Below are 27,015 nucleotides of genomic sequence, written 5' to 3'. Positions count from 1 at the left end.
TTTAGACTTTATTCCTTACGAATTTACCACTCAAGTCATCATCATTATCAACTACAGAATAGAGAATGATATCTTTACAAGCCCCGAGATGAAGCCGATGAAACTCATAAATACAGAGTAATACATATTTTCCGTTACATACATACGAATAAAAGAGACAACTACAGATTGTACTTGCGAATGATGATTCGACATTATAAGCAATTGAGCCGAATAATTATTTATAACACTAATGCAATCAAAATAAAGTTCAATTTAGTGTGGTCAGGTCGAGAGATCGAGTTTATTATATGGATCACCAAACGGGTCTCACAAGATCGGGTGTTTTAGTCGTCCGCGACCCGATTATTCACGAGAACTACAGATTTGAGAGTTATTGTATTAAAAATAAAGTTCAATTTAGCGTGGTCGGGTCGAGTGATCGAGTTTTTATATGAATCACAAGATCGGGTGTTTTAGACGTCCGCGACCCGATTATTCACGAGAACTACAGATTTGAGAGTTATTGTTTTAAAAATAAAGTTCAATTTAGCGTGGTCGGGTCGAGTGATCGAGTTTTTATATGAATCACAAGATCGGGTGTTTTAGACGTCCGCGACCCGATTATTCACGAGATCTACAGATTTGAGAGTTATTGTAATGAAAATAAAGTTCAATTTAGTATGATAAACAAAAACCTTTCGATCTTTTAATCGAGTCTGCGCCCGGGCGGGTCACCAAACGGGTCACATAAGATCGGGTGTTTTTAACGTCCGCGACCCAATTACTCACGCACAAGTAGTGATCGGGTGTCGGAGATTTGATCATTCGCGATCGACACAGGTCTAGTTACGATTGATCGTTGATCGTAGCCGATCGTATGAACTTTACGATCAATGAAGTCCGTTAGACAATTAGGCCCCTGTTCATACATACTTCATCTATAAAATCTGTGTTTCATTGTGTTAAAATTACACGTGTGTTACGTATTTTTATAGTTGTCTGTAGTGTAAGAACACAAGATATATTTATTGATATGCGAGTTTACCTTATGCCCCTCATATAACAATTTTATTGGTGAAATTGAGTGCGATACAAGTCTATTAAAAGGTAAATGGTCTGAGCTTGCGGGTTAATCCTTTTCAACATCTACGTCTATATTATCATTGGTCAACGTCAACCATAGTTACGACATTATCCGTCAACGGGCATTTTGTGACGTCAGTGCTGTCAACTGTCTGTGTCTGCCAATGCCAAGTGCTGTCATTTAACATTATTCAAAAATAGCAAACAAAATACATAATTAAATTAATTACAACGTTATAATACTTTAATAATCCTTTATAAATGAGGATAGTAAAGCCCAGCTGGGTGAATCACGATGGTGAGTTACCTGAATAACTGAATTACCCATAATTTAAAATTTTTATAATAAATAAAATCATCCATGTTTTGTTTATATTGTGCGGTATTTTTCAGAGAAACCAATATTTTCTGTGGATATACATCCCACTGGGAAGCGGTTTGCAACCGGGGGCCAAGGCGGCGACTCCGGCCGGGTGGTGGTTTGGAACTTAAACTCTGTTTTATACGAGGAAGTAGAAATCGACCCCAATGTTCCTAAAATGCTGTGTCAAATGGATAACCACTTAGGTTAGTAGCCACCACAACGTAGACTACTTTACATGATATTTCTGAAAACCTGTAATTTTTATCCCTGATTTTTTTATCCAGAAGACAAATGTATCATAATTTTTTTTTACCACTTGGTAAAAAAAGTGAATGGCTTAGTTAATATAAAAAAGTATATAAGCAAAAACTGATGCCTGCAACTGGCAGTGCATGGGGCCAAAGGGTGTATATGCTTATAGGGCATCATCATTATCAACCCATATTCAGCTCACTGCTAAGCTTAAGTCTCCTCTCACAATGAGTGGGGTCAGGCCAATAGTCCACCTTGCTGGCCCAATGCAGATTGGTAGACTGCACACACATATAGAATTAAGAAAATTCTCAGGTATGGTTTCCTCACAATGTTTTCCATCACCGTTTGAGACACAGGATATTTAATTTAAAATGCACATAACTGAAAAGTTGAAAGTGTATGCCCCGGATCGGACTCAAACCCACACCCTCCGTAATCTGAGGCAGAGGTCATATTCACTGGACTAACACAGTCAATAATGTATCTGTATTCTCTAATCCATCCAAATTGGTTTAGTAGTTCATATGTAAAAGAGTAACAGATATGCACACTTCCACATAAACTTTTGCCTCTAGTGTAATAATATCAAAAAATTTTAATAAAAAAATACAACCGACTTCAAAACCTAAAAACGTACCCACTAAACTAAAAAGCAAAAAATAACATCATAATATGTTCTACCTGCTGATCAGTATGAAGGCGGTGCTAAGCCGGTGATGTATTAACTCAAGCCATGTGAGAATATCTTATAGATTTAGATTTTGCAAACAGTGTTATTTCATGTTCTCCTGTCAGAAATGGCTTAAATTAAGACAGCACCAGCTAAGCACCGCCTTCATACTGATCAGCAGGTAGAACATATTATGATGTTATTTTTCGCTTTTTAGTTTAGTGGGTACGTTTTTAGGTTTTGAAGTCGGTTGTATTTTTTTATTAAAATTTTTATTATTTTTCCATTTTTAGTGTAAAATTTCATTTCAAATGAATACATCAGACCCCTAATGACAATCACAACCCATCTTGGTACAAAATTCTCAGCCAAGCCCAAATCAAGCCCAAGCACAAGGTAGCTACCGTAAACCGTTAAGGGGTTCCCTAATTGACCTTGGTCTTCATCATCAGACCCCTAATAACAGACACAACTCATCTAGGTAGAAAGTTCTCAGCAATACGAATTAATCAAGGCCAAACACAAGGTAGTTACTGTAAACTGTTAAGGAGTTCCCTTAATTGTCCTTGGTCTTCATCATCAAACCCCTAAATGACAGTCACAACCTATGTATGTGGAAAGTTCTCATTAATACAAATTAATCAAGCCCAAACACAAGGTAACTGCCGTAAATCGCCGAGGAGTTCCCTCGTCTGTTTTATGGCTCCATCATCAGATCGATTTTAAACCTTCATAAAATTGTAGTGCTTAAAAGTACTAAATGGAAAAGTTTACAAACACACTAGACACCCATATAATTTTCGAAAGTTCCCCTCAATTTCTCCAGGATTCCATCATCAGATCTTGACATGATGGCAATGGGACCAAATGGGGACTATACCGTTTCAAACAAAAAAAGAATTTTTGAAATCGGTCCAGGCGTCTTTGAGTAATCGGTGTACATACATAAAAAAAAAAAAAAAAAAAATACCGACCGAATTGAGAACCTCCTCCTTTTTGAAGTCGGTTAAAAAAGTGTCGTATTATAGATATTGATTTTTATGAAAATGAGATCAATTTATTACCTTACTACTGTAAGAAATTTTTTCAACTTAAATTGTCTACTAAGCTTACCAATAAAAAGCTGCACCCCCAGAGAGGTCTGGAGAGTAATAAAAGAACTTGAACTTCACAAAGCTCCAGGATTCTGTTTAATAACGGCAGAGGTCTTACTACAACTTCCAAGAAAAGCGATTGTCTTTGTGACTCAGCTTTTTAATGGCATCTTGAGAACATCCCACTACCCGTCTATTTGGAAAATTTCGGAAATTATTATGATACCGAAACCTGGGAAGCCACCGCATCTAGTCACATCTTATAGACCAATAAGCCTACTACCAACATTGTCCAAGGTATTTGAAAAAATAACTCTGTCCAGACTCAAAACCATTCTTCATGAAAGGGAAATTATTCCCCAGCATCAATTTGGATTCCGAAGCCGACACTCCACTGTGGAACAGGTACACAGAATAGTCAAACAAATTAGAGAAGCCCTAGAAAGTAAACAATATTGCTCTGCTGTTTTTTTGGATGTTCAACAGGCTTTTGATAAGGTCTGGCACAATGGATTGCTCTTTAAAGCCAAACATTGCCTCCCACACAACTTCTTCATGTTACTGAAGTCATATGTCAATCAAAGAATATTTTGAGTGAAAATCAATGACGCGTTTTCGAACTTCCATGACATTCAAGCAGGTGTTCCCCAGGGTTCCGTTTTGGGTCCCACACTCTATTTATTATACACTGCAGATATTCCTATCTCAAACAGCGTACTCACCGCTACATTTGCTGATGATACAGCTGTATTGTGTAATAACAAAGACGCAAATATGGCTTCAAATATTCTACAAGTACACCTGAACAAGATAAATTCATGGATGATTAAATGGCGTATCAAAGCTAGTTCCACAAAGTCAACACATGTGACATTTACCTTGCGAATGGACGAATGTAGTCCTGTTAAACTGGGACTTGATATTATCCCCCACAGTGACACCGCAAAATATCTTGGGATACACCTAGACAAAAAACAAACATGGAGAACGCATATAGTAAAAAAACGCGATGAACTAAATCAAACCTTCAGAAAACTTAACTGGCTTATGGGAAGGCATTCGCATGTCTCACTCAGTAATAAATTGCTCATTTATAAAACAGTAATAAAACCAGTGTGGACCTACGGCATTGAACTGTGGGGCACAGCCAAAAACTCAAACTTGGAAATACTACAAAGATTTCAGAATAAAGTTTTAAAAACCATCACAAATGCTCCATGGTTCACTAAGATATCGGAACTACATGAGTATCTTGACATAAAAACAGTAAAAGAAGAGGTTGAACTCAGATCAATGTGCTATAAAAATCGCATAAACACCCATGAAAATAAACTTGCTACTGCCCTCGGTCATCCAATAGATGTTAGAAGGCTAAAGCGCGCCTACATATGGGATCTCCTGTAAAAAAAAAAAAAAAATCAAAATAATAAGAATGTACAAATGTACAAATGAAATACAAAAAATTAACAAATAAAATAAATTAGCATGGCCTTCAATGGAAGGTCAGCTACACATGCCATGTAGTACCCACAAGCAATTTGCTTAAAGCTGTTGCAGCTGATTGCATCATAGTAATGAATTAAAAAAAAAAAAAAAAACTTGTCAACATTTCTATAAAATTCAATAAATAATTGAGATGATATTTCACATGTTCAGTAAATAAAATGATTTTGAATGAATAATATATTTCAGCATGTGTAAACTGTGTGCGATGGAGCAATGGAGGCAGGTACCTGGCATCTGGTGGGGATGACAGACTGGTGATGGTGTGGGGTCTGAGCGTAGTGGCCGGTGCAGCGGGGAAACACAAGGCTGAGACGTGGAGGTGTTTGAATACTCTTAGAGGACATGCAGGTACTTTGTTATTTATTATTAACCCTCCTTTACCATTAAGCATCACAGTATTCTTCACACTTTGTGTAGACACTGCACATTGTTATATATAGAATTGCAAATATTATATAGTATACAATATTTGCAATTATTTAACTCTTTACGAGATTGGTTGCATGCTAGGCTTATGAGCCTCTAGACCTCTTTAATCCGGCCCTATAGAAAATCCATTATTAGCAGATACCTACTAACTATACCTCCCTGCCAAATTTCATCTTTGTATGTCAATTGGTTTTTGAGATTTTGTGAGAATGACCTTTCGCATTTATATGTATATTAAGAAGACTACCCAACAATCCAACATTATTTTCCCCGTTTGGCCACATTTTTGATCAATGCTTTGCTCCTATTGGTTGTAGCGTGATGTTATGTAGTTTATAGCCTTCCTCGTTAAACGGGCTTTTCCACACAAAAAGAATTTTTCAATTCTAACCATTAGTTCATCAGTAGGTAAGGCAGAAGTACAAAATTGCCTAAAACGGGCAAGCAAATGTTGTTTGATGACGTCGCCGCGTTAAAAGCGAGCAGATCACCGCGCGCTCACTTTAAAATTCGAAATAATTCTTTCACGAGTATTTTTTGTTTTCAAAGGAGAATACAGAAAGCTAACATTTAAAAATAGTTAACATTATTCATTGAATTTTTAGTATTATTGATTTATTCAATTACCTTTCAGGTGATGTCTTAGACCTGGCGTGGTCGCCGTTAGACAAGTGGCTGGCAAGTTGCAGTGTTGACAACACAATCATCATTTGGAACGCAGAGAAGTTTCCCGAGATGGTCTCTGTTTTGAACGGACACACTGGCCTTGTAAAAGGTGTTGCTTGGGACCCTGTGAGTTTTACTTTATGTTATTTTTAACTGACTTCCAAAAAGGAGGAGGTTCTGCTACCTTCTTCAGTTTGAAGGCGGTGCCAATCCACTGTTTTCATTAAAGCCGTTTCTGAAAGAACTACAGAAATTACGTAATTTAAACGGCTTGAATTGAAACATCACTGGCTTGGCACCGCCTTCAAACTGATCAGAAGGTAGCACATAGGTAAGATGTTATTTTTTGCTTTTTAGTTTAGGTTATTTTTGAGTTGGAAGTCGGTTGAATTTTTTTAATTAAAATTTTTGTTGATTACACTCATCAGCAGATGAATTTTAAGTTAAATTAATACAATATGTGTATCTTCTCTGAAGACATTCATATTTTTGTTCAAACTGGAATATTACATATCCAGCTCCAAGATTCTTTTTCTTTTCAGGCGCTTAAAGTAGTCTAGTATAGTGAGCTGACCTGCAAGAAGATTGGGATGGGGTTCCGATCACTATTTATTGTTTTGATAGTCATGAATCTTGTTATATGGCAATATTGTAAAGAAACATATTAAATGTTGAAAGTAGAACATATTTTGATATGGTAGACTTACAGTTGTTTTTAATATAAAATTTTATTTAAGGTTGGAAAATACTTGGCTTCACAGTCAGATGACAAATCTTTAAGGATATGGAAAACTGCCGATTGGACACCTGAAACTATTATCACAGAGCCTTTTGAAGAATGTGGAGGTATGAATCTATATGTTTAAAATATACCTTCTGACCAAGTTAATTTGTATAGATGAGTTGTCACAAATGAATAGATGTGTTGTGAGTAAATAAATTTATATAGATGAGTTGTCACAAATTAATAGATGTGTTGTGAGAAAATTATTTTATATAGATGAGTTGTCACAAATCAATAGATATTCGGAAATTGAAAATAAATCTGTCTGACCTTGGCTTCTCTAGAAGTGCTGCTAGTTCTACATTAGAACGAGTATCCAAAGTTGCTCTAATAGGATCTTACCAAATTTGGCTAGGCAGGGAGACCAACACGAGCAGAGAATGGGGAGTGTTGATTGATCGTCAAGGAATTCCTTAACCCTACATCCTGTAGTCACAAGTTCAGGACTCTGCTCGGAGTTTTTCTCTCTACCACGCGATGGACCCGGCACCCGCATGGTGAATCCATGGAATGCTAAGATATTCGTCTCTCGTTCAGGTACAACTCACGTGCTGCGCCTGTCGTGGTCTCCGGACGGACAGTACGTGTTGTCAGCGCACGCGATGAACGGCGGCGGGCCCACCGCGCAGGTGGTGGAGCGCGAGGGATGGCGGTGCGACAAGGACTTCGTGGGGCACAGGAAGGCGGTCACTTGCGCTGTGAGTTGTTCTCTCTATAGACACAACTGTCACCAGACCGACAGTATGGTGGCCATTTTCTCAAGTGCATATTAAAATTAGACTGTGGTTCTTCTACGGACTTCATCATTTCTGATTCGATCACGTATAGAGGTTGTCATCATCATCATCATCATCATGTCAGCCGATGGAAGTCTACTGCAGGACATAGGCCGTTTGTAGGGACGTCATCTGCATCCATCGAATACCTGCGACTCGCTTGATGTCGTCAGTCCACCTGGTGGGGGGTCGACCGACAGCTTTGTAGTGTGGGGTCGCCATTCCAGCACCTTGGGACCCCAACGTCCATCGGCTCTTCAAACTATGTGCCCCGCCCATTGCCACTTTAGCATCGCGATTCGTTGAGCTATGTCGGTGACTTTGGTTCTTCTGCGGATCTCCTCATTTCTGATTCGATCACGCAGAGATACTCCGAGCATAGCTCGTTCCATCGCCCGCTGTGTGACTCTGAGCCTTCTTATCAGGCCCATAGTTAGCGACCAAGTCTCGAAACCATATGTCATCTCTGGCAATAAGCACTGTTAGATGACTTTTGTCTTCAGGCACTGAGGAATTTCGGACGAAAAGATATAGCGGAGTTTCCCGAATGCTGCCCAGCCGAGTTGAATTAGTAGTTGTATGTTGAACTCAACATAGAGGTTGTACTAGTACTAAAATGAGTGTTATCGTTGCAACAGCGGTTCAACAGCAACATCTTCGTGAAGGAGGGCAAGAAGTGTTGCTGCGCCGCCGTGGGCTCGCGCGACCGCACGCTGTCCATCTGGCTGACGTCGCTCAAGCGCCCGCTCGTGGTGGTGCACGAGATGTTCAGTGACAGCCTGTTGGACTTGTCCTGGAGCTCCGATGGTGAGACTATATTGCATTACTTACGTAGCATGTCTCTTCAGGGGCGTACCTACCACTGCCGTATCAGCTGTATTAATGGCTAGCTGACGCCGCGCGGTTTCAATACGGAATACGGGGATAAAATATAGCCTATAGCCTTCCTCGATAAATGGGCTATCTAACACTGAAAGAATTTATCAAATCGGAGCAGTAATTCCTGAGATTAGCGCGTTCAATCAAACAAACAAACTCTTCAGCTTTATAATATTAGTATAGATACGGGGCCCCCGGACTACACGGTCCTCTTATGTGAAAGCAAAAATTGGTTAAATTGGTTGGTTGTGTAATCCACAATGTCATTTAATCTGGTGCTTCCCGGAAAAAAAATATTATAAAAAAACAGCCTATAAAGTTTTACTTCAGAAATAACCAAATTCAAAGAAGCAATATTTTTTTCGGGTTAAGCATGCGCCCAAAAAATTAAAATATCCTACATAGGTTAAGTCACTGTCATATTTATTTTATGCAAGCATTTTATTAACTTTTTAAGAAATCTGTGCCTTGGGCCTAACTAATTTTGATACAGGGCCTCTCCAAGGCTCACTAGCTATATCTCTTGTATAGGAGCCCCCTGAAATGTTTCATTTTGTTTTTTAGTATTTTTTGTTACTGCAGCAACAGAAATATCTGTGAAAATTTTAACTGTCTATATATCACGGTACATGAGACTAATCTTTCTTTCTCAGGCTTGAACCTTTTAGCGTGCAGTTCGGACGGCACAGTGGTGTGCATTCAGTTCACTAACAAGGAAATCGGCACTCCGCTCACCATAGAGGAAAAGGTAAAGATTTTTTTTTCATTTTACTTTACAAGTTAGCCCTTGACTCCAATCTCACCTGATGGTAAGTGATGATGCAGTCTAAGATGGAAGTGGGCTAACTTGTTAGGAGCAGTATGAAAATCCACACCCCTTTTGGTTTTTACATGGCATCGTACCTGAACGCTAAATCGCTTGGCGGTACGTCTTTGCCGGTAGGGTGATAACTAGCCACGGCCGAAGCCTCCCACCAGCCAGACCTGGACTAATTAAGAAAATCTCAAACTGCCCAGCCGGGGATCAAACCCAGGACCTCCGTTTTGTAAATCCACCGCGCATACCACTGCGCCACGGAGGCCGTCAAAAATTTTAGTAAAAGAACATACATATAACATAGAACCTCCTCCTTTATGGAAGTCGGTTAAAAATATAAAGGTATACGTCGCCATAAATGAAATAAAAGCCACTTTTTGTACAAAAATTAAAGATTGTATGGGAATAACATTTGTTAGGTCACATGATTTATGATGATTTTTGAATTTAGAAGCGTTAGTTAAGTTTAGTAGAAAAATAATCGATATGTGATCAAGCCAAGTCTATCAATAAAAACAAATTCTTTATGTCTTTTTATAGAACTCCTTTTACGAAAAAATATATGGCAAATGTTTGGCCAACGAATCGGGTGGTGATTTGTCTTCCAATTTACTGGTGGAATGTCCAGAGATCTTGCTGGCGCGGGAGAAACAGGAGGCGAAAAAGGAACTGCCGAAGGACGAGTCCACGCCTAAGAGTGACAAAACACAGGTAAGGGGGAAAGGGAAACACAGAAATGGCAATTCTAAGATTTATGTACCTTCATGTCATAAAACCTTATTTATAAATTTGACAAATATTATTATAATAATGACATTGACGTGCATTTATCTAATTTAGAGTCTTAATTAAATTAATTGCTTAGCTTGCAATCTACTGCCTTATAAATTTCCTTCATACTAAAGTAATAAAGTCGCGATTTAAAAGTGGGAGGTGAGGTAGAGGGGTAAAAAATATTTTACGAACTTTTTTTTTGTAAATTTGGTAGGAAGATTGGATAGATTCTAAATTATTCTTCACTTTCATAATTACAATTTATAATAGCGATTTTTGTATTTCAATAATTTTTACATATATTTTTTTTATAATATTATAATTTGTACTATGAAATATACTTTTTTATTTTTATTTTGCCTTTTTTAGCCCTTGATTACAATCTCACCTGATGGTAAGTGATGATGCAGTCTAAGATGGAAGCGGGCTAACTTGGAGTAGGATAAAAATCCACCCACCCCTATCGGTTTCTACACGGTAACGCTAAATCGCTACGTCTTTACGGTACGGTAGGGTGGTAACTAGCCACCCTACCTTTAATATACTTGCGACATATTAAAGTGGGCGGATAATTGTGCCTCTGAGTATATATAGCTCAAATATAATTAATGTAACTTTTAGCTGAAGCCAGTGCTGACCCCGTCGCCGACCGTGTCCCGCGACACGCCGCTGCGGCCCATGGACAGACAGATAGAGACCAGGACGTCGGACGGCAAGCGGCGGATCACGCCTGTCTTTATACCGCTCACTAGTGTCGATGCCAAGTAAGTAGTAACTAAGTTACTTTCTAAGAATAACGTATAAAAGTATAAAAGAAAGTATAGAAATATAAAAGAAAGTATAAAATAAAGTATAGAAAAAGAAGAAAATGAAAAATATTTTTAGTACAGAAATTTAAAAATGTATAGGAATGGCATTTGTACGGTCAGTGATAATTTTATGATGAATTTTAGTTTCGAAGCATTAATTTTTGTAGAATGAAAAGTATAAAACATTAATTATAAAACATTTGGTAGATTCCTCGAAACAGTTTTTTTAAACACGATCGTGGAAATCGAGAGTGTCAACTGCGTATGTGCGAGCGTATTAGCGTGCGTGCGTGCGTGCGTGCGTGCATACGTGCGTGCGTGCGTGCTTGTGTGTTGTTTCAGGTTTGGGTATGACCAGCATATTTTATAATAATTTTTATCAGCAGCCTTATTAAATCCAACTATTCGTACTAATATTTTTTAGTAAACTAAAATTTTTCATGGCTAAAAACTATTAACAGCTACTTTGGATTGTTTAAAACTTGTCTGATCTAGTGCTCTTCTCTTAACACCATGAATATTTTTTAATATATTTGCCATATCTTTTAAATATTGCCTCAACTAGTCGACAAAGACTGTATTAGGAATGGAGGGTTAAATAGAGAACTTTTGTCAAACTTAGGTGGCGTTTGCACTTGGTTTCGCCCGTTTTTCGTGGAGAATAGCAAAATAAATGACCGAGTTTAGTGTATAATTTATAAAATCTATAAATAATAATTTCTTTCGGATTAATATTACGTAAATTTGAATTTCCCCAGCGAGTCTCTGGGCTCTCAGCCGGCCACAGAGAGCTGCTTCAGCACGTCGTCGCAGAGCAAGTCGCGCATCCGCGTGGAGCGGCGCGACGACATCGTCATACACCCCAACGTGAGCAACCACGCCACCGCCGCCAAGACAGACACGTGAGACTAAATTACTATTATTTACCATTAATTTCTAGCATTTTATTACAATATATTTTGTGACAAAACACCGCCGTGCTGCGGGACAGCGATAAACGATTGCTGTTCGCGCGGGGCCTAATACTGGACAAGACACCGTCCCGATACAGGGTTGCAACCAAATACGTCCTCCAGCACCAGTTAGGGTAGCTACCAGCACGGGACGAACTACCTGACATGACTCAGCCCAAGCATTGGATATCGAGGGTTAGGGGCACTCTTGTTACTCGATTCCTCCATTACAGGTGGTATTAATATTCAATATTTATGTTATTGTAGAGGGGAGGTATCAGTGTCGGTATAAATAAGAGGATTTGAGCTCAGTTGTTTGTTAGGCAGCGTAGACACTGTCACGCTGCCAGTCGCGATAGTGATTTTGTGCAAAAATGTTTTGTTTTATAATTATTGTTTATCATAAATTGTTTAGTGTGGGCATGGAGAACATATCGGGCAGGGAAGGTGAGTGTTGATGCATTCTAAAGCTTAAACCTACTCTCTAGGTCATAAGTCCTGGGATCTGCTCGAGGTTTTTCCTCTACAACAAAATAATGGTACCTCAGCCTCAAAAGGGGCTGCAAGAAATCACCGGGGGGAGATTCCCCGCGTCTTACTCGGGCCAGGAGGCCAAGCCACGATTTCCGTATCCCTACGTATCCTATCCGTATCCCTACTCACGGGAGAAGATAACCCCACTGCTGGAACATTTTAAAAGAAACACATTATGAATGTACTCAAACCCACATTCACACAAAAACAAATTTGTATTATTGTAATTCCAGTGGACTAGATCAGCGTCTGCGAAAACGAACGGCGTCGGCCCTGCCCGGGCCCAAGGCGGACGAGTTGCAAGTGAAGCGAGCGTGCGCTGGGGGCACCGCGGCCTCCAGTGCCCCCAGCGACAGTGTGCCCACTCTGGCTCTGCCCGCGCCTGCGCTGGGCACTGCCGGGCCCGTCGTGCGCGCCGCGGGAGCATTGAGACTTCAGGTACAACAGAAATGTTCTTGAGCTGTTTGCATCCTTTAGATGTCGTGATCCGCATCCACATAAGCTAATTACTGAACCAACAAAAAAGTATTATCCATACTTGTACATATAGAAAAACATAAAAAAACACTGATCAACTTGAGAACCTCCTTCTTTTTGAAATCGGTTAAAAACGAAAGAAATATCGAAAGTAGTTATAGTTAGTACACATGGTAATATTGTAAAGCTGAAGAGTTTGTTTGTTTGATTAAATGCGCTTGAAAAATCTCATGAACTGATTGATATGAATACATATGATGTTCCAGGTGGTGAACAAGGCGTGCACCACGTACTACGGCACGCTGTCCCGTCTGGAGCTGATCCCGAATAACTCCGCGTCCAACGATCCTGTGTGGGAGACGTACTTGGGTAGGTTCGATAACATGCAATGAAACACGTCATTCATAACCACAAAATACCGACACCGATAGCGGAACAGTGCGAAGCGTGAATACGCTGCGAACGGCTTCTGCACTCACTGCACTGGCCTAACGTCTCTATTTGTATTGCTGTAGGCTCTCCAGTGACGAGCCTCGCGTGCGACGCGCGCTGGGCGTGCGTGGCGTGCGCGGACGGCAGCCTGCACGTGTGGACGCTCGCACGCGCTGACGCGCACCGCGCGCTGCCGCCCATCGGTAAGCGAGCACCTACTAGATGCACTTTTCCAGTGATATAGGCGCGTTGGGCGTGCGTATAGGCGGGAAGATTGACTTGAATGGAAAAGGGTTAACTGATGGTTAACTGTCAAAGGCGATTTTAACCCTGCACACAACGTTCACAAATGCGTGACTCAAAATCATTTTCTGCCATTCTAGGGTCTTATTATGGTTACAGTTTGATCTGTTGATTAAGTTGTCCTGACAATTATTGTGAATCATAACCTTTGTTCGATATTGGTTTTCTTAATTTTGTAATTCACTTCTGAGTCTGCTAAAACTATCCTATATTGTACAAGATGTTGTTGAAATTATTAATTTTCTTCGACCGCGATGTTTGCAGCGTTGTCATCGCAAGCAGCCAAGTTGACGCTGTCGGGAGACACGCTGGCCGTCGTGACAACGTCCGCGACGCTGACGATATGGGACCTCGCCAACGCGACTTGCGTCATACGGCCGCTGTGCTTCAGGAATCTGCTGTCACCTGGCGGTAAGTACATATGATGTATCGCAATTATTAATAAATATCACAAGTATCTATAAATATCGCATTAATCAATAAATATCACAAATATCAATATGCATATCACAAGTGTCAATATATATCACAAGTGTCACCTTATCACAAGTATCTCAAGTATCAATAAATATCACAAGTATCTCAAGCATCAATAAATATCTCAAGTATCACAAGTGTCAATATATATCGCAAGTGTCACCTTATCACAAGTATCTCAAGTATCAATAAATATCACAAGTATTAAATATATTACAAGTGTCAATATATATCGCAAGTGTCACCTTATCACAAGTATCTCAAGTATCAATAAATATCACAAGTATTAAATATATCACAAGTATCTCAAGTATCAATAAATATCTCAAGTATCACAAGTGTATCTCAAGTATCTCAAGTATCACAAATGTATATCGCAAGTGTCACCTTATCACAAATATCTCAATATCAATAAAAAAATTAAAATGTCGGCTGGGCATCCTTAAAGGTTACAAAAATATTTAAACCCATTTCGATTCATTTGAACCGTTTACGTTATGAAATAGGTACAAACTTGCCATCGACACACAGCTAACTTTCTTCCTTACGTCGGGTCTCTATTGTGTTTAATTTAGCATTTAAAAAAAATAATGGGCCTTTTGTTTGATGTTCCAGTGACAGTGACGAGTTGTTCTCTGCTGGAGGACGGTAACCCAATGATCTCAATAAGCAACGGGAAAAGTTTCATTTATTGCAAGAAATTGTGCGCCTGGTGAGTAGATCCTGTTTTTTTTTTTAGACTAGATTTACTTGTGCACATAGTTTCTGAATAGGTTGCGCCAAACTTAAAGTCCAGTCTGAAATCGCCACAGTCTGAACTGCGCAGCTATTATTAACACGCCTCGTTTTCAGAGCGGACTCGATATTTGTCGCGAACAATATTCATTATAATCATTATCATTGTCAACCCATAATCGGCTTCATACAAATATTATAGAGAATTAAGATATAACATCAAGAAGATTTATCAAAAAATATAATTTTTCTAATGACAAGCTTTGGTTATTTGACCCTGAGGTATGCATGTTAGTGCTTAACTATACTAATATAATAAAAAACTTATTTATATAGTTTTTGTATTATACTTGTGGCGAGCCAAGGAGTTCACTTTACATAAGACTGGCTGTCTCATCGCATGTTTCATCACCGAACGTGCGCAGAGGAGAATCGGGCCGGCATTACTATTTGAGTTCTCCACACAAGCGGCTGATGTCCAAACAACAGCCTAAATTATACTTATAATTATATATATATTATTACTAGCGGACCCGGTCAAGCTTCGCTTCGACTTATATGCACATCTTCCCTATATCCCCACTCTACATTACTCTACCCCTACCCCTTGACTCTTAAATGTTTGTAGCGAAGTAGAAAAGGGTTCTTTATATTCTAATTTCTCTCACCTTTTAAACCTTCCCTATACCTACACGAACATTTCAAGACAAAGATTAGATAAATCCTTTCAGCCGTTCTCGAGTTCTAGCGAGACTAACGAACAACAATTCATTTTTATATATATAGATTTCACCGCCTCCATTACTTAATTTGTGGAATATATATTATGTTATAACCTACAGGCGTCTTATTCCCAAGTAAAAGTATTAAAGCAAGCATTGTGACTAGCGCCAAATACTATTTTGTATAATCAGTATGTTGTATAAATGTTTGTAGGGTGGTGTGGTCGGACGCAGGGGACCCGGTGCGGCGCGCGGGAGGGGGCGCGGGTCCGCGGGCGCCCACGCGCGCGCCGCGCCCGCCGCCCGCCGTGCCCACGCCTGGGTATGATGCACTTAGTATTACTAGGAGACACAAGTCGCTTTACTGAACCCAGTAATTCGCCTGGGTTCAGTAGAAGATCTAATTTCTAGACAAACAAAATTGGATTGCCGGGATTGGAATGCCGTTGGATACAACTACCCAAGCTCCGGGCTCTTACGAGTCTTTGAGAACTCCCGACAGTGTAAAGCGTCTAAAGACCGTGGTATTAGGTGGTCGTTGGATACAACTACCCAGAATCCAGGCTCTTACGAGTCTGTGAGAAAACCCGAAACCGTCTCAAATCCGTGACATTAAGTGGTCTTTACAGGAGTCCTGGGTCCAGCATTCATTGTTTGATTGTGATAATGATGGTGATTGTGTTTCTTGTTCGTCCGTTAAAAAATGGTCCTTCGAGCCGAACTCTACCAACAGCATTAAATATTTATTGGCTTTCACTAGTTTAGTTTACTACTACTACTACTAGATTAAGTTTTCACTAGCGGACGCATACGACTCCGTTCGCATGAAATTCTGTTTATCAGAAATCCTACGGAAACGTGATATTTTCCGGGATAAAATAAGGGGACATCCAGAGTATCCAAATCGGTTTGCAAACCGCACCGTAAAGATGGAACAAACAAACTTTCGCCTTTATAATATTAGTGTGATAGTGTGATGTGACGTGTGATGTGGTGTGATTAGTGTTATTCATGTATTGCTGTCCCCAGTCGCGCGAAGGCGCTGGCGGGCGCGGCGCGCAGCTGGCTGGAGGCGCAGGTGTGCGCGTGCCTGCACCTGCGGCTCGCCAGCGACTACCGGCACTGGCTCACTGCGCTGTTCGAACATCTGCTGCACCACGGTGAGTTGCCGTAACCACCACTCATCGTCTGGCTCAGACTAAATACATAAGGACTAGTATCGCACCCAAATTCACGAACAAAATTTTCTGCCATTTTCTAAGTAAAACGAACTTAGATTTCACACATCTTATACTAAACAAGCAGTTTTTGTTTGTTTTTTACACCATTTAACTACACAAAAAGGTATTTTTACGGAGGTTTTTAACCGACGGACACGATTGTAAACTATGAAACATCGATTCTATAGAGACAGTGTTTATAATCGCATAAGATCGTTGATCATATACTTTGACAGAAAAATAATGTCTTGCGAGGCAGGTCTTTATCTAATTAGGCTGAGTCGTCAGGACTAATAATAATAATAATAATTTAATAACCACTCATGTAATTTACGTTTAAATGCAGGAAAAGTCAATTCTGTGATCGAACTTGGAACTTTATTATATATTTGAATTGCCATACAAAAGGCATTTCTTTTAAACAGAACGAGTCTCATTCTTGACTGAAAATGTCTAAGTAGAAACAGAAGCTCAAAATTTCATAACCTGACCCAGGACCTCATAGGGTAACCTGTTGACCAACCAGAGTATAGTAGTAAATAATTATTTAGCCCCAATTCGCACGAGCGTTTTTTCAACGAACGTTAAAAAAGCGTTCTAATATAGTATTGAGTTAAATGAAGGTCTATTTTAAACGCCCAAAATTTAAAATGCAACAAAACAGCTAAAAAAAAAGCGTCGCGTTTTTTAAAACGTGGACATGTGAACAACCTGACAATGCATTTGTTCTATTTGATCGCTTTGTTTAACGTGCGTTAAAAAGCGCTTGTGCGAATGGGGGCATAGACTATCACAGTAAATCAAATCAAAATCAAAAATCATTTATTTCAAGTAGGCTCAGTTTACAAGCACTTTTGACACGTCAGTTGACTATTTGTAAAGATTCTACCACCGGTTCGGAAGGCAGGTTCAACAGTTGCTCTTTTGAAGAAGTCATACAGTATTATAATTTACAATTGATAACAATTACTGTTTACATTTCTTATAGTTTTACTTTCTGTGTGAAGGTGGAAGCTGATCCAACGGCCTCCAAGCATCTTTATCATTAAGGAACTCATCAATGTTGTAGTACCCTCGACTAAGTAAATGTTTTTTAACACATTGCTTAAAACTATGCATTGGCAGGTCCATCACAGTCTTGGGGATCTTATTATAGAAGAGTACACCCAAACCTACAAAAGATTTTTTTACTCTTTGGAGACGATATGCAGAAATAACTAACTTATGCCCGTGTCTAGTAAGACGTGGGTTTAAATCTCCTTTTCGTTTGTACAAATTAATATTTTGTCTTACATATACTATACTGTTATATATATATTGACAGGCTACTGTTAGTATACCTATTTCTTTAAACTTTTGACGAAGGGACTCGCGTGATTTGATATATTGCTCGAATTGCTCTTTTTTGAAGTACAAATATAGATTGTATATCGGCAGCCTTGCCCCACAATAAAATACCGTAAGACATTACGCTGTGAAAGTACGCAAAATAAACAAGCCTAGCTGTATCAACATCAGTAAACTGTCTTATTTTTCTCACGGCAAATGCCGCTGAGCTAAGTTAACACTTAGTAACACTTTCTTTGCAGGCACTGAGGAGCAGTTAAGAAACATATTGGACGACATGCTCGGGCCCAGTCACTGCACTTCTACGCCCAAGAAATGGCAGAACACCATATTGGTGAGTAAAATAAATACTCTAACCACCCGGAAATTAACTTCTATCTAAAAAAAATCCTGATAATTCAACTTTAATAATGAAAGCATTACTTTATCAAAAAAAGATTACAATATTTTAATTAATCTAGACAGGCAAAGATACAGTCTGAGTTTAACAACATATTTTGAAGACTTATGTTTGGTTTGTTTATTCGTTTGCTTGTTTGTAAAGCTGGTATTCAGAAAAAAATTACACTTTTTCTAGACAAATTCAAATATTATTTCGCCGCTTTGATAAAAAGTTTTTTTAAAAACACAGTTTTATTAAACCAATTATTTAATCAGATCCTTATTAATCATATCCATATACTTTTATATGGGGTATGCCTGGGCTCCCAGGGCCGACATTGTATTATTTGATGGTCATTTCGTGATAAAAGATGTTTGAATTCATAACTTAACACAGGTATGAGTGAAAATTTACAAATATAGTTAGTAAATAATTAGGTATAAATAATAAAACTAAATATGCAATAGAAATTAAAACTAATAAATTGTTTTAAATTTTACATATATTAATTAAAATAAAAAAAAAATTAAAAGAAAATAATATTCTTGCATCGGCCGGGAATCGAACCCGGGCCGCCCGCGTGGCAGGCGAGCATTCTACCACTGAACCACCGATGCTTGTGAAGATGTAACTAAAACTGTGAATCACAATATAACAGTGAAAGTATAAATGATGATACATTCACTTTATACAATTCGTATGATATTACAAAATCACGTTTTATATAAATGCTACGTAATCTAAAATGCTCAAAGCGTTTAAAATATTTAATAATATGAGTATCTAGTGATTTAAGTGTGACTCAATACAATTAATGCATAAATATAATAACACAAAAATATAATATAGCAGACCCCCCGCAACTTATTCCTTGTAGTTCCTATTCCCATGGGAATACGAGGATAAAACGTAGTTCATGATACTCGCTGATAATGTAGCTTTCAATTGGTGAAAGACCTTTTTTAATCGGCCCATTAGTTTCAGAGCCTGTTCAAAGTGAACAATCAATCGAATCTTTCCTCTTTATAATAGGTAATAGCCGACCGTGAGAATACGGGAACAAAATATAGCCTTTGACAATCACAAATAATGTGGCTTTTTAGTGGTAAAAAAGTTTTCAAAATCGATTAAGATGACCCAGAGATCACCTCCTACAGTACAACAAAATTTACCTCTTTATAACATCTATACTATAAAGCAGAAGAGTTTGTTTGTTTGCTTGAATGCGCTAATCTCAGGAACAAATGGTCCGATTTGAAAAGTTCTCTCAGTGTTAGATAGCCCATTTATCGAGGAAGGCTATATATAGGTATATTATCCCCGTATTCCTACGGGAACGGGAACCACGCGGTTTCGCCCGCGCGGCGTCAACTAGTTAGTATAAATAAGTTAAACCTCTTGTTCCAGGGTATAAAAAAGCATGACCTTCTGGAAGAGATGCTTTCCTTGCTGGTGCGTCAGCTGCGGTGGCAGCGCCTCTACACGGAGTACCACGACCAGCTCGCCAGCTTCGCGCAGACCAGCAGCATGGTCAACGGACACTAGCTGGCTATATAGCCCAGTGGACACTAGCTGGCTATATAGCCCAGCGAACACTTGCTGGCTATATAGCCCAGTGGACACTAGCTGGCTACTATTTGCTGGCTATATAGCCCAGCGAACACTTGCTGGCTATATAGTCCAGTGGACACTAGCTGGCTACTACTTGCTGGCTATATAGCCCAGCGGACACTAGCTGGCTCCTACTTGCTGGCTATATAGCCCAGCGGACACTAGCTGGCTACTACTTGCTGGCTATATAGCCCAGTGACATGGTTACAAAACTGATGCTATACTAAAGCCAAATTCAATGTGCACTGTTTACCAACAAACAACCAACCAAGAAATTTACCAAGAAATGAAGGTAGAAAACGCATGTCATTAAATACCTAATTGATTTTAAAACAGCAGACACCACGCGGTTTCATGATTCATGTTTTTTTTATATTTGCCATATCTTTTAAATATGACCAATATTCCCATTCCCCTCCAAGTAATCAGGAAAGACTGTATTAGGAGTGGGTACGACAATAAACCAGCGGGCAGGGATCGAACCACCACCCCTCGGTGATGAGTCTGACCGCTCTTACCGTTGACCTATTGAGGCTGCTAATTCCCTTTCCTTTAGGGGGATAAAATATAGCCTGGGATAGTGTAGCTGTACTGTCCAACTGTAAATTGGTTCCGTAGTTTCAAAACCAATGCAAACAAACAAACAAACTTTGCTTTTTATAATAATAGTATAGATTATGTATTGTTTTGTTTTTTTATAAAATGTTATTCAAATGATATTAACTATGTACGAGTATGTCTAATTGTTCCAAGCTTATTAATCAAATTTATTTTCATTAATTTAAGAACAAGTTAACTATATTTATTAGGAGTGAAATGACTAGCGATTTGTACCTTCATTTTTAATTTGTTTGTTTGTAAAAAGTGTATATCTTTAGTATAATTTGTCAATTTATTAATTGCTGATTATGATATTATGCTAAAAAGTTGTGTGATTTTAGGTCATTGGCTGCAAGTTGCTAGCTATATAGCCCGGGTTACAAAACAGACTATTAATTTTGTGATTGCTGATTGTGATTATATTATGATCAAAAGTTGTGTACTAAGGCATAAAGTTGCTGACTATATAGCCCAGTGATCAGGCTACTAAACAGACACTAATTGTGATTGCTTATTATTATATTATTATCGTTAGAAATAGCCTCTGCTGATAGTTTTTAGCTGGCTATAAGTTGCTGGCTATATAGCCAAGTGAGCAGGTTACAAAACAGACTCTAAATTGACAATTGTGATTGCTAATTACTATTATAATAAGATAAAAATTGTATATCAACTTGCACTTGCTATTTGGCATCAAGTTGCTGACTATAGCCCAGTGATTAGGTTATAAAAGACACAGGTTTGGTTGCTGATTATTTATGATTATTACACAGAGTAAAGAATGATCCACAATGAGTCTTTACATGCAGCTTGGTGAAGCCCATAAAAAAGTCACGCGTCTCCTTGATATTGCATATACAAACTTTTAGCATAATTTGTATTCCAAAATTTAGCACTAACAACAATTATGTAAATTAATATAATAATCAATAATTACCAATAAAAAATTACTCCATCTTATTTCTTTAGTTTTTGTGAACAGTTTTTAAAATATTCAAAAACATAAGACGCCATTTTTCTTCAATAATATTGAAAATTATTGATGCGATGCCGACACTTCGTGTTGTACTGACTCGAGAATGTATTCGTTTGATTTTTGTATTTGGAACTGCTACGACACCGTCGCGTTCCGTGCACTCTATCTACCTTATTCTTTAATCTGTGAGTTATCTAGGTATTATTTGTGCTATATTATGGTAAAATTGTATGTTAATATGCATATGCCGTTAAGTCTTTAGCTGACTATTACTCGTAATTTTGTAGTCTATAAAAATGACTGCATCCAAGAGTGGATGTAGCATAGCGAAAAATCATAATAAAAAACAGTTATGTGGATTATGAAATTTAAAAAAAAACGATTATGATTAATTAATTAATCATGCTGTAATTGAAATTGCCTGTAAAATTCAATATTTAAATTTTTCAATGTTAATTATTTTATCTATATTATACAGGGTGATTCGGACTTTAGTGCGGACATTTTTTTTCGTGGTTCTGTATCATTAATAGAACATAAATCTACAAACAGTTCGATACATTTTATGTAATTTTTTTTTTCAATTTATGTCTCAGAAATAACAAAATAATGGACACATTCCCAAACAAACTGCGCAACTGCTGGCGGCACTTTGTAAGACGCCGACAAAGAAATACCGGCAGTAGTCATATCGCTTCGGCTTCGGCTGACGGGGGTGGCAGGGGTGAGGGGATCGAAAAATCCCTGAGGACGCCTGCCGAATTGCCGATGGGCGACCAGTGACAGACAATCCAAAGATTACAGTGTATTATTGGAAATAGATAGGCTACTCGAACTTTTTTCGGAACGAATGTGATAGCGCCATCTAGTGACTAGATACGGTATTTTTAGTATAGTAAAAAGTATAAAAATAATAATGCATATTTTTTGTAAAGGAGAGACATTTTTGATTTTGTAATAGTTGAAGAAACCAATTGAGAAAAACAAAAAAAAAAAGAAAATAAGTTTTCCTTTGTTACCCCCGGGCTCGAACTCAGGATTATTATATTGTACCTTTGTTACGCACCACTAGGCCAAATGACTATGTGGAAAATCGTTGAAATTAATGTACACTTACTGTTTTTCTTTAATAATCCCTTTGCTTTAGAAATACAAACACATTCTTTCTATTACGCGTCAAAATTAAAAAGATCAATAATTCTTTTTTTTCGGTTTTTTTTCCGTACTTACACGGGTTTAATCTCTAAAAACATTCTAGTACGTACACATTGTATTTACTATCCTGCAATCTTAAATCTAGAATGTAGATGGCGCTGCTTCATAAAGATTTCACGTTCTTCTAAGTTCCCATGGCATGAGACAATCTGCCGTCGCTTGCGCATTTAAGTCGAATCCAAAGATTACAATGTATTATTGGAAATAGATAGGCAACTCTAACTTTTTTCGGAACGCTTGTGATAGCGCCATCTAGTGACTAGCTACGGTATTTTTAGTATAGTATCCATTATGTTATAAAAATAATAAAGCATATTTTTTGTAAAGGAGAGATTTTTGATTTTGTAATAGTTGAAGAAACCAATTGAGAAAAACAAAAAAAAAAAGACAAAAAGTTTTCTAATGTTACCCCCAGGCTTGAACTCAGGACTGTTCGATCGTACCTTTGTTATGCACCACTAGGCCAAATAACTATATGGAACATCGTTGAAATTAATGTACGGTTACTGTCTTTCTTTAATAATCCCTTTGCTTCAAAAATACAAACACATTCTCCCTATTACGCGTCAAAATTAAAAGGATAAATAATTCTTTTTTTTTTTGGTTTTTTTTTCCATACTTACAGGGTTTAAATCTCTAAAAACATTATAATACATACACACCATAAGTAATTGAATTTATTATCCTGGAATCTTAAATCTAGGATGTAGATGGCGCTGCTTCATAAAGATTTCACGTTCTTCTAAGTTGCCATGGCATGGTCGAATCATCCTTTAATGCAAAAGTTTGCGTAATAATAATCATCATTTGTATTTCATTATTCCAATCGAAAGTTTATAATTTTTATTATTACTACGCATTATTGATGGTCCTAAGCCCAATAAAGTATGAAGGGAAAATCGATACTCAACTCAAAAGTGACGACCTTTAATTATTATAAAAAATAATAGGTACAAAAATAAACGTAGAAAGGTCAACGGCCCTCGGCGCGGGCGCTCGCTAACCTAGTACCTACCAGCTGATTTTGTAGTTGCCTATTACTGTGCTATTACTTAGTACAGCGATAGGGTGACCCTCAAATTCTGTTTAAATGTTTAAACTTTAGCTAACGATAACTTTGTTATTGTTGAGTTAAAAAAAAAAAGAAAAAATACGTGTTCATTAAATTTTGTTTATGTACAAAATATAAAAATATCCGTACTTGAAAAAATTTCTTCCTGTATTTATCGTCGCCTCTCAACTGATTGTTTATGTTCTATTTTCTGCTGCATTTTCTTTTGTAATTTTATTAATAACATGATTGAAAATTTTGAAATACCCCCGATGGTCATGAAATTATTAATTACACTTTCTATCAAGTCATCAATATTCTCTTTCAGTGCGCTTTCATTTGAGACCCTACTCGAATATATATTCAGACATTCGATTATTCTTCCCCACTTTTACCCGCCAGAACTTTTAAAAGGCTCAACCGATTTTCATCAAACATGTCTAAGAACACTCGCACATAAGTCACCTTTCATGCAAAAAGTCGTTCGGGAGCTATGGTGCAGACAGACACACACTATAAACTTATAACATCCCTCTTTTTGCGCCGTTAAAAATGATAAAGTGACCTACCCTGACTTCTCAGATTGGTATTAATTAAAAATAATTTAGCGAGTAAGGGACATGAACATAATATTATGTGATATGACTCATTTTATTTTATGTATAATATATAATATTACAATTAATAATAAATAAGTGATGATTATAATTATACGAATGAATTACAATAGTATTACGTAAATTAAGATTCAGTACAGACTTGCTCTAAAACTGCCGTTTTTTCTATAGTTTTGTATTGTACATTATGACTATAAATGTAATGTTAAAAATAAATATTAAATATGTATTTATTTCGTATGCTGATTTCATAATAAAACTGTCATGAAGAAATAAATCTTGCCAAGGTCACAAAACGTGTCATGAAAATTGAAGAAATAAATCACCAGCCAGGTCACAAAACATCACGGCCTCCGTGGCGCAAGGGTATGCGCGGTGGATTTACAAGACGAAGGTCTTGGGTTCTATATCCGGCTGATTGAGGTTTTCTTAATTGGTCAAGGTCTGGCTGGTGGGCGGCTTCGGACGTGGCCTGTTACCACCCTAACGGCAAGAAACCGAAAGGTGTGTGGATTTTCATCCTCCACCTAACAAGTTAGCCGGCTTTCATTTTAGATTGCATCATCACTTACCATCAGGTGAGATTGTAGTCAGGAGCTAACTTGTAAAGAATAAAAAAAACTGAGCTAATCATTTTTGACATACAGACAATACAGCGACAAACTGCTATGTGTGATCTTTTTATGCTGACTCTACAACGTAAGCAATAAACTTTTTTGATGACACTGTTATTATGAAATACTAAACAATGACTGGGTTCAAAACAAGTCAACTGGTGCATAATCCGACAAGTTTTAAGCCCAGTCAGTCAACTTTTCTGTATTGTTAATAAAGTCTATTTAGCACTATAAAGCATTTAGTATCCGAATTGAAAACGACTTCACCCATCTTAATATATAAATGCGAAAAGTCATTCATCACGAAATCTCAAAAACCACTTGACGTATAAAGATGAAATTTGGCAGGGAGGTAGCTTATAGTTGGTAGGTTTCCGCTAAGAATGGATTTTGCGATAGGGCTAGATTAAGTAGGTCAAAGGGCGGACGAAGTCGCGGGCGTTCGCTAGTGTTTTATCAGTGTAAAGTGTAAATTAATTATTATGTGCAATTATTCTATAAAATCCAGTAAGTTTTGGCATTTGTAATTCTGTAAAGTAAAATAGGTAAAAGACAAGTCTCCACAACAATTTTCTTGTTTACGGATTACCTTTCCTTTTTAAGATTGCCTTTTGAGTTCAGAAATTGCCTTCAGAATTTTTGCCAGGTTATATTTATGTATTTCTATGTGTTCTTAATTCCTTGACTTTGTAAATACTTATTTTCCTAAATAGATGTTGTTGTTAACATAAACAATTTTATTTCCATTTACATTTATGGGTGTTTAGGGCTGTTGGTTCATTTTATGATCTTTATACCATTCTAGTATATTTAATTTACAAAAAAATGTTTTCTAGTACTGCAAGGAATAGGTTTGGTGAAAGAGGGTCACCTTGTCTTACTCCAATGCCCATTTTAATTGAATCTCCTCTTGTTTCAAGTTTTACTGTTCATGTAAATGTTTCTAGTGATGTTGATATATTTTTGTTCTACATACGTTTTAATGCTCCCAGATGGATTTGTGAGTAATGCTGTCAAACGCTTTGCTATAAACCCCAGATAATAGCGAACTCTAAATATTTTTTTGTCACCTACTCTAATGCCTGTATGATCAATCAATGGTACTGTAGCCAGAGCGAAATCCAGCTGTGTGTGTTCTGATAATAATAGATGATAATAGTTTGGCTAGGAATTTTCAGGCAATATATTTTTTAACATACTAAAGATTTAAAATATTTCATCCAATAAGCGGATAGGTGAAGGTCATTTTTAATTCGGCTGTTGGACTAGTTGCTAAGAAACTTCTAATAGGGTTTATAATTAAAGTTCAATAAGTACAATGAACTTTATTTTAAAAAAATATTATTAATTTGAAAAATAAATCATAGAATGTACTACAATGTGTTCAAACATTGTGCCAATTTGTCAAAAAATATTCGAGTGCCGGGTACATTAATCTATACTAATATTATCTCGTTGAAGAGTTTGTTTGTCTGGTTGGTTGAAAGCGATATATATAGCTGTAATCAGAAATTAACGGTTCGAATTGAAGAATTATTTTTGTCCTTTTATCAAGGGAGAATGCTATTTAAGGCATCACGCTACTAGCAAAAGGAATAAAAGGAGCGGATCATCAATAAAATTGTGGCAAAAACGAAATATGTATAATTTGAGAGCATCCGTTGTGTGCTTTGTTTACTGTTAAAATTACTCAAAAACCATGTATGACGGAAATGTTCAAACCTTTTTAAAAGTTCAAATAATTATTATCACTAACTATTGTTATGTATAACATTGTCCCGGCACTCCATCAAGTTGTATTGTGCCCTAGTTGTAAGCAACAAGACTGTAATAAATGGAAATAAATCTATTATAAGTA

General features: G+C 37.5%; 1 protein-coding gene and 1 non-coding gene across 2 annotated transcripts; one reads left to right on the top strand and one right to left on the bottom strand.

The window, feature by feature from the left end:
* The first annotated feature begins 1,199 nt into the window (after positions 1-1,199).
* LOC112043863 (protein HIRA homolog) lies at positions 1,200-27,015 on the top strand. Its single transcript, XM_052881859.1, has 20 exons — positions 1,200-1,363; positions 1,459-1,632; positions 5,141-5,302; positions 6,018-6,175; positions 6,787-6,895; positions 7,371-7,531; positions 8,248-8,416; positions 9,142-9,236; positions 9,846-10,016; positions 10,701-10,843; positions 11,647-11,790; positions 12,609-12,813; positions 13,119-13,221; positions 13,368-13,487; positions 13,852-13,998; positions 14,680-14,776; positions 15,736-15,843; positions 16,551-16,681; positions 18,331-18,422; positions 19,878-27,015. The coding sequence occupies exons 1-20, from the start codon at positions 1,327-1,329 to the stop codon at positions 20,013-20,015; spliced, it is 2,664 nt and encodes an 887-aa protein (XP_052737819.1). The 5' UTR covers positions 1,200-1,326; the 3' UTR covers positions 20,016-27,015.
* On the bottom strand, positions 19,017-19,087 carry Trnag-gcc (transfer RNA glycine (anticodon GCC)). Its single transcript has one exon. It is a non-coding gene; the product is annotated as a tRNA-Gly (tRNA).

This window comes from Bicyclus anynana, chromosome 5 (assembly GCF_947172395.1).
Source record: "Bicyclus anynana chromosome 5, ilBicAnyn1.1, whole genome shotgun sequence".
Taxonomy (NCBI): Eukaryota; Metazoa; Arthropoda; class Insecta; order Lepidoptera; family Nymphalidae; genus Bicyclus; species Bicyclus anynana.
The sequence above is the reverse complement of the archived record's forward strand: the minus strand, read 5'-3'. Positions and strand labels throughout refer to the sequence as shown.